At 41.8% G+C, this 7,565-nt stretch overlaps 2 protein-coding genes across 2 annotated transcripts; one reads left to right on the top strand and one right to left on the bottom strand.

The window, feature by feature from the left end:
- Positions 1-4,324: 4,324 nt before the first annotated feature.
- On the bottom strand, positions 4,325-5,853 carry LOC143903339 (acylphosphatase-1-like). The gene is made up of 4 exons (XM_077416866.1): positions 5,676-5,853; positions 5,573-5,589; positions 4,962-5,071; positions 4,325-4,857 (listed from the first exon to the last, which is right to left on the bottom strand). The coding sequence occupies exons 1-4, from the start codon at positions 5,830-5,832 to the stop codon at positions 4,743-4,745; spliced, it is 399 nt and encodes a 132-aa protein (XP_077272992.1). The 5' UTR covers positions 5,833-5,853; the 3' UTR covers positions 4,325-4,742.
- Position 5,854: 1 nt separating this feature from the next.
- LOC143903338 (uncharacterized) lies at positions 5,855-7,466 on the top strand. The gene is made up of 4 exons (XM_077416865.1): positions 5,855-6,507; positions 6,622-6,761; positions 6,840-7,043; positions 7,122-7,466. The coding sequence occupies exons 1-4, from the start codon at positions 6,479-6,481 to the stop codon at positions 7,334-7,336; spliced, it is 588 nt and encodes a 195-aa protein (XP_077272991.1). The 5' UTR covers positions 5,855-6,478; the 3' UTR covers positions 7,337-7,466.
- The last annotated feature ends 99 nt before the right edge of the window (positions 7,467-7,565 follow it).

The raw sequence follows: 7,565 nt of genomic DNA, 5'->3' as shown, positions 1-7,565 counted from the left end.
GGAAAAGCAATTTTTTTGGGGAGGGCAGTTCGAAAGGGTTTGGGGGGTAGCACCAAACCCAAAATTTCATTTTTTTTTTTTAAAAAAATAAAAATTTTTCCCTTTTTAAAAAAGGGCACAACAGAAATTTTACTATGGGGGAAAGGGGGAAAATTTAATCAAACAAAAAAATTTTTTGCTTTTTGAAATTTTTTTTAAAAAGGGTCCCCGGGGTTTAAAAACTTTTTTTAAAGAAATAAAAAAAAAATAAAAAAAGGGGGTTTTTAAAATTTAACAATAAAAAAAAAAAAATTAAAATTTTTTTTTTATTTACTTAGGGTTTTTAATTTTTTAAAAGGAAACCAAAAAAAAGAAGGGGGACAAATTTGATAGGAATATTGCATTTTCAAAAAAAAAAAGTAATTGGGTAAAAATTCCCCATTTAAATTTTTTGGGGGAAAGGGTTTTTCCAGGGGGGTTTTTTGGGGGGGGTTTTTTTTTGGGGGGGGAAAAAAAAATTTTTTAAATTTTGGGGGGGCCCCCTTTTTTAAAAGGGGGAAAATTTTTTAATTTTCTTTTTTTTTAGTAAATTCTTTTTTTCCCCCAACCCCCCAAAATTGGGGTTCATTTGAAAAAAAAGCAATTACTGTTTTTTTTGGGGAACAAAAAATAAGTATGTTTTGATTAAAAATTTTTTTAAAAGGTTTATAAAACCCCTTTTCCCTCGGGTTTTTAATGTTGCGAATTTTATTTTTTTTCCCATAGGGGGGTCCTCTTTTTTTTTCCCGTAGCCTTTTTCCCTTTTTCAGTTCGGGTTGCCCCAATAGCTTTTTTGCCCTTTAAACCCCTTGCCTTGCGAAAATTTTTTGCTTTTATAAAAGGGATTTTTTTTAAGTCCCTCCAAACCTTAAATTTAAAATTTAAATAAAAAATTTTTTTTAAAAAAAAACCTTTTGTAAAATTTTGGGATTATACAAAAAAGTAAATGCAATTTTTATCCCCTTGCCTTTGGGTTCAATTTTTTTTGTTGCCCCAAAAAGGAAAAAAATTTCTTTTGTTTTTTTTTCCCCCATTTTTTTTTGGTTTTCTTTTCCAGTAGGCTGAAATTTTCCTTCCGCGCCCCCCTTTTGGAAAGTAAAATAATCCACCATTTTCGCCTTTGCATTTGGGTTTTTGCTTTTAAAGCTTTTTTTTTTAAAAATTTTTTTTTTATCTTTAAATTTTATTTTTAAAAATTTTTATTTTAAATTAACAAAAAACCCAAACGGCAAATTTTCCAAAAAGAGAGGGTTTAGGCAAAGGGGCAGAAACGTTTTTTCGACTCGCGGGACAAAGTAAAGGAGAAAAAAAAAAAAAGCGAAAAGGGGACAAATATTTTTGCAAATTTTCTTTTTTTCCCTTTTTTTACGTCCCGATTGTGCCAAATAATGTCCCTTTTTCCGCCGTGGGCAGCTTTTGAAAAAAAACCGCCCACTTTAAAAAAATCCCCTAGAAAATTACACTTTTAAAATGTTTAAAAATTCAATTTTACAGACAAATTTTTCAAACTCGTAACGTTTTCCCATCGTTAAAATTTTTTTTGGGGCCAATCTTCAAAAACACCTACAATAAGGGTGCGGTGCGAACGACCTTTTTGTGGGTTTTTTTAAAAGATCGATTTTTGGTCGCTAAGGATTTAGGAACCCGGTTTTGGAAACCTGGACGATGATCGGGGCCCTTTTAATGCGCTTTTACGCGCACGCTCCCCCGTGCACGAGTAATTTAGTAAAAAATTTTTTCCGATAGAATGCTGGAAAAAGTTAGGGCAATACCCCCCTTTTTTTTTAATTTTCCCCCAGGGAAAAATATTGCAAAACCCCGGGGGGGTTTTAATCGTCCCTTGGTAACCCCCCTCTCTCTCTCTCGCGCCCGTTTTTTTCCCCCCGGGGCGGTAAGTTACGAAAAGGGCCCATGTTCCGAGGATCATCGTTCGCCGGATCCTCGCGTCCATCCCGGCGATCGTCAACGAGAAGGGAAGTCGGTCGTCGACCGATAAGCCGCGCGACTACAAACTATACGATCGCCCGTCGCCGTCGCCTCGCGCCCCGGCCATTTTGATGATTTTATCGACCTTTATCGCGGACGCGTTCAAGCCGCGACGCGATCGAGTCGCGAATCGCCGCGCGGAAAAATGTAAATAAGCGCGATAAATTTTGCAGCGCGAATTTCTCGTCGATCGTAGAGCAACCGTGACGCGCATTGCGCGCGCCGCGATTGTCGCACCAGCACGGCCCTAGAGCGGATAGCCCTACAGTAGGGTTGAATATATAGGGTACAAGCGCGCGCGAATCGCCAATTCGCTCGGGGATACGTAGCGAGACTCGAGCGAGCGCTTGGAAAATTGCAGAAAATTGTTCAGAAATATATATTTTGTTGTCATCGTTCAACGGGGGGGGGGATCTCTTTTAACACTTTTTTTTATTAAGATATGTAATATTTTGTAGATTTTTCGTGATTAATAAAAACGTCACGAGCGAGAAGCGAGGAAAAAAATGTAAAATGTAAAATGTTTATGCGTTTTAGTAAATTTGCGTACGATAATATTTAACGTACATCTCCTTTACTATGTTTACGCGAACGTTATTTCTGTAGTAATTTACGATAATTCACTCCGCGTAAATAAATGAATTATCGTAAGTTATTATGTATACAAGTATAATAACGCTCGCGTAAACGTAGTACCTTACTTGTCATCTATCATCTATTCCCGACGACGTTCGCGCTGCTACGTTACATTGCGATTTTAACGATATGGAGAAGGCTGGAAGGATATATCCTAATATTTTGCGATAAAAACAGTTTCGATTTGTAGAGATGAACGTCTATACACGTGGTAAGAGAAAGACGACGATGCATCGATGGCATTAGCCTCGTTGAAGATAATCTTGTCAATTCTTTACCGTTACCGTTCAATAAAAGTATAGTAAAACGAATAACAATTTTTTTTAGAACAAGAGCGCGACGTAATGTATTTGCTTCGTTAATACCGCTATTGAATTTTAACAAGATAATTAAAATACACGTAGTTGATACACGCGATACATTATTTCTTTTTCCACGTATTTAATTAAAATATTATCATATAAAACCGTAAATCGACGAATTATTATGTATTGAGTTATAAAATATTATTAAAATTTCTCTTATTATCGAACAAAGATCGAACAAAAGTATGTAAAAATTGAAAAGCAAACGATTCGATTCTTTTTTTTCTTTAATTTTCTGTAATTGACGAAAAGGGTTGAGGATTTGTTACGCGCGGATGGGGAAACGTGCGACGCGTCTCGTCATACCTGATAGAGCGCGTATGCGTCTCGGCACAATCGCGCAACGCGTACGCGTCGTTCGGCGGGGCAATCGCCGAACGGAATATCGATTCGAACGTTCCAAGTGTCGATCGACACATTTATGATCGCGAGCGCGATAAAGCCGGATCGGGGTCGTCGCGATCGCGACGCGAGACCGGACGAGACGCGAAGACAGCGATCGGGAAGAACGCCAGAGAGTTTCGTCTTGGCTCACCTGCCGCGGCCGCCAGGTGTGTTCGAAGAAGCTCTCGAAACACCTCATGCCGATGCGATCGTTTCTCCAACACCGTTCGCGACGTCGATCGTCGATTCCTCCTCGTCGCCGTCCGTAACCCGATCGAGATCGATCACGAAACCGAAATCGGAGCCGCGAGCGCGGAACTCGGGATCATTCTCGCGACTCGCGCGAGTTTGCGCGCTCATTCGCGATGGTCCTCGCGAGACCTCGAGAGATGGTTCCCAACGCGTACGCGCGAGTAAGAAGTAAGAGGGAGAAAAAGGAAGAGGAGCAAAACACACTCGCGAGATGCGATCGTACCGCGAGAACCACGCCGTTCGCCGCGCGCGCGCCGACTAACGAGACGAGAGTAACGAGAGAAACTCGCTCCGTCGCTCCGCCGCGCCGGTGCCGCTTCCGCGTGGCGCGTCGGATCCTCTCGACGCGGTCGTATTCGCGAGAGACGGATTCTCGGCCAGATTCGGGTCGAAACGATCCTTCTCGTCCCTGCCTTTGTCAAAAAACAGCTCGATGAGAATAGTGCCAGCGCGAGAAACTAAAGCGATTAAGCCGGACACGAAGAACATGGCATTCTTGTAATTCTTGCGTATCTGCCGAACAGCGACGTCAATTTAACCCCGCGACAAAAGGGACGTCGGCGTCCCATTTAAAGACGTGGACGCGTCGCGCTGCCTTGGTATTTAAACAAATTGAGAGAGACATTTCAGTCATCGCTATACAAAAGTAAATTGTTTTTTCTCGAGGATTTTCATCCGAAACGAGAATCTAGAGAACCAAGAGGCGTATTACCCCGTACATCTTTTCCAGAATCCAAATTGCATCGGTATATGGCTCCTTCGCGATTCTCTTGGGCAGTTTTTATCTTCGATCGAGTCTTCGATATTCATGACTCATGGGGCGAGTACCACGGTGGTTGCACGGAGGTAGCTGGTGGCCGGTAGGTATTTGGAGGAGGGTAAGAAAACTTGGATAAGGTATCGTTTCTGAAATTACAAATAGAAGAGGGTGCGCGCAATAATTTAATAACTCGTTACATTTATTTGAATAATACGACTCATTTAAATTTAACGATAACAGCGGAGCAGCAAATGGGCGCTCAGCGAGTTAAATACGTTTATCGAGACTTATCGTTGACGCGTGCCGTCACTCCTCGTTCTCGTTCTCGTTCTCGTTCCGGCCTACTTTCGGATTTCAAAGTTGGAGAACGACGGCTGCGAGATTTCCTTCTCGTTGCGGAATTCCGCCTTATCGATCCGCGACCGAGGGCTTCCGGTATGGCGAAGCCACTGTTTCCTGAAACAAAACACACACGGAGAAGCGACAGCGGGGCAGATATATATCTGGCTTTCTCGATCGCTCGTCGACATAGCGTATCGATCGAATATAAGCGTCCTTACATCTCCTCGACCTGCGCCTTCTCCCCCTCCAGGTGGCCGACCACGGTACCGTTCGGGGTGTTCGCGCACCATCCTTTCAGCCCCAGCTCCTCGCCGCGTTTTCGCGCGTACTGTTATCCGCAAGCAAACAAGACGCCTACGTGTGAGTTTTCCCGGCGACGAAAGATATACGTATAAGGCATAAGGTACCTGGACTACCCGGTACCGCGCGGTGTAAACGTAAATGTACAATTTAATCCGAAGATATATTTTAATTTCGTACAGTTCTTCAATAAGATTGAAAATAAATTTTGCGAGCGTCAATACATTTTTTAGCTAGAACGAATACGCACGGTTTTGTTTTACCGTTTATCTACGTGATCGCGCAAGAAGCACGCGCAACAGGTAACGCGAAAAACGGTTAGATCGATCGACCGAACACCCGGGAGATGTCGCGACGAGTCTCAAGCTCCTCCGCCTCTCCGCCACTGACCGACCGACCGCTCGCCACCCTTCGTCCGTCGATCGTCGATCGCGTTATGCGTTTCCGGTTTCCGGCATATCGGCATCGGCATTTTCGGCAGCTTCGAACGGCCTCGAACGTCGAATCTCCGGACGACTCTTTTACTCACCTTCCTGAAGAAGACACCTTTGACAAGCACGATCGTTAATACAACGAGACGGACGAACAATTGGAAACGAGTCGCCGGATATAGGTCACGGGTCTCGCGTTACCTTGCACGATGCCGAAGACCTCGAAATCTACCGCGAGCATCCTTGACATTTCCGTCCCCTGCCCCGCCAATCTCGGTAACGACGGCGGAAACGACGAACGAGCGAGAAGGGCGAAACCGACGCCGACGAGTCCGATTACTCCGAATACTCGGATCATTCGGCGTCGAGGAGTCGGTCGAGACCACGGTCGTATACACAGGTCTGGCAACTCGGGCCGAATTTTAGTGGTGGGGGTAGCACACTTATTGAAGCAGGTTTTTTAATTTATGATATCTCCACCACGTGTCGCTACTATCTAGTATACAGCCGCCATCACGGTCGTACCACAGTCCACGACCGTAGCCGCCGTTATATCATTATATGTTCAGTGGTTCAATGCACGGTCGTGTGTTGTGTCACGTGTATAGCCGCTGAGTAAATAATTTTGAAAAATATAATCTGTGTGCCTACGTCGTTTATCCACTTGCTCACCACTTTCGCTAGCATTATTTCCTTTGTTCGCGGCATAGAATGAACTTTTTATTTTTAGTTACAATTAGTAGTGCGAGTAAAATAGTGTGAGTTACAATTAGTAGCAGTGCGAGTAAAGTAGTGCAAAATGGTTATAACGTGCGCAGTACCGAAATGTAAATCGGGTTACAAAAGTCAGAAAGAGAAATTGTCAATGTTCAAAGTGCCGAGAAATATAGAAATGCGCAAAAAATGGGAAGCCGCTATTCCTGGTGTAGTGGCATTTAAAGAAACGTACTTTATTTGCGAGAAGCATTTTGAAGGCCATTATATTATCAGGAACTACATCAAACATGATGCAAATGGAAAGATTATTGCAAACGTAAGTTTTATCATCAAGTTTTCTTTAATGTACGAAAACTAGCCTTATTTCCATTTTTATTTTATGTACGTTTTTTTTATATCTTCTTTGTTGCATATTTCTTTTTTCTGTCAGGTTCCATTTCAGCGTCCTCGTCTACACAGTTCCGCTGTACCAACAATTTTTTGATGACAATACATCGTGTATCTATAACAAGGTCGAACTGGTACCTGAACTGGTTCACACTACGGAGAGTCATCAGTCCATTATAGGAAGTATGTACTGTACACACTTACTGTGTAGTGTATATTATTTTTGGATTTTAAACATTGCTAATGATGGATAATATTTAGCCTCAGATGAAGTTACAACAAAAAGACCACGAATCGGTTTAGCCTCAGACAAAGTTGCAACAAAGAGACCACGAATCAATTTAGCCTCAGACGAAGTTACAACAAGGCCCTGCATTGATTTCGGGGATGATTCTATCCATAACAAGGTCGAACTGGTACCTGAACTGGTTCACACTACGGAGAGTCATCAGTCCATTATAGGAAGTATGTATTGTACACACTTACTGTGTAGTGTATATTATCTTTGGATTTTAAACATTGCTAATGATGGATAATATTTAGCCTCAGATGAAGTTACAACAAGGCCGTGCATCGATTTCGGGGATGAGATTGTACATGTGGAACTAAGTTCTTGTGATCAGCAGAAGTCTTCAGAAAAAGCGTCAGCTGAAGTTGAGGTGTCAATGTCAGTTAATGACAGAAGCTACTTGACATTCGGTATTGATCAGAAAGTTATTATATATGAAGGTGAGTTACTAATTGTCAAAGTTCATTAATAACTTTTAACCTTAGATTAAGTCACTTTTCGAGCGATCAATATTCTGCTGTAATTGAAACAATTCCGAAATTGATTTTGTTAAAATTAAACGTTGCTTATTTTGATACAAGTACTTGAATCGCCTTGTTGAAAATTGTTTATTTTTGTCAAACTAATTTCTTTGTTTATTCTTTGTCATTTAAAATTTGTTTGTCTATTTTTTTTCTAAATTAAATTTTTTTATTACT

The sequence above is a fragment of the Temnothorax americanus genome, unplaced genomic scaffold (assembly GCF_048541705.1).
Source record: "Temnothorax americanus isolate GAGA-0224 unplaced genomic scaffold, ASM4854170v1 Scaffold456, whole genome shotgun sequence".
NCBI lineage: Eukaryota > Metazoa > Arthropoda > Insecta > Hymenoptera > Formicidae > Temnothorax > Temnothorax americanus.
The sequence above is the reverse complement of the archived record's forward strand: the minus strand, read 5'-3'. Positions and strand labels throughout refer to the sequence as shown.

What these genes read in the sequence shown, in the direction of transcription:
- LOC143903339 (XM_077416866.1), bottom strand. Translation starts at nt 5,832, where the DNA reads ATGATCCGAGTATTCGGAGTAATCGGACTCGTCGGCGTCGGTTTCGCC. An exon ending in AAGGCGCAGGTCGAGGAGAT is followed by an intron (nt 4,858 to 4,961) that starts GTAAGGACGCTT and finishes GTTTTGTTTCAG; the next exon opens with GAAACAGTGGCTTCGCCATA.
- LOC143903338 (XM_077416865.1), top strand. Translation starts at nt 6,479, where the DNA reads ATGATGCAAATGGAAAGATTATTGCAAAC. An exon ending in ATGGAAAGATTATTGCAAAC is followed by an intron (nt 6,508 to 6,621) that starts GTAAGTTTTATC and finishes TTTTTCTGTCAG; the next exon opens with GTTCCATTTCAGCGTCCTCG. An exon ending in TCATCAGTCCATTATAGGAA is followed by an intron (nt 6,762 to 6,839) that starts GTATGTACTGTA and finishes GATAATATTTAG; the next exon opens with CCTCAGATGAAGTTACAACA.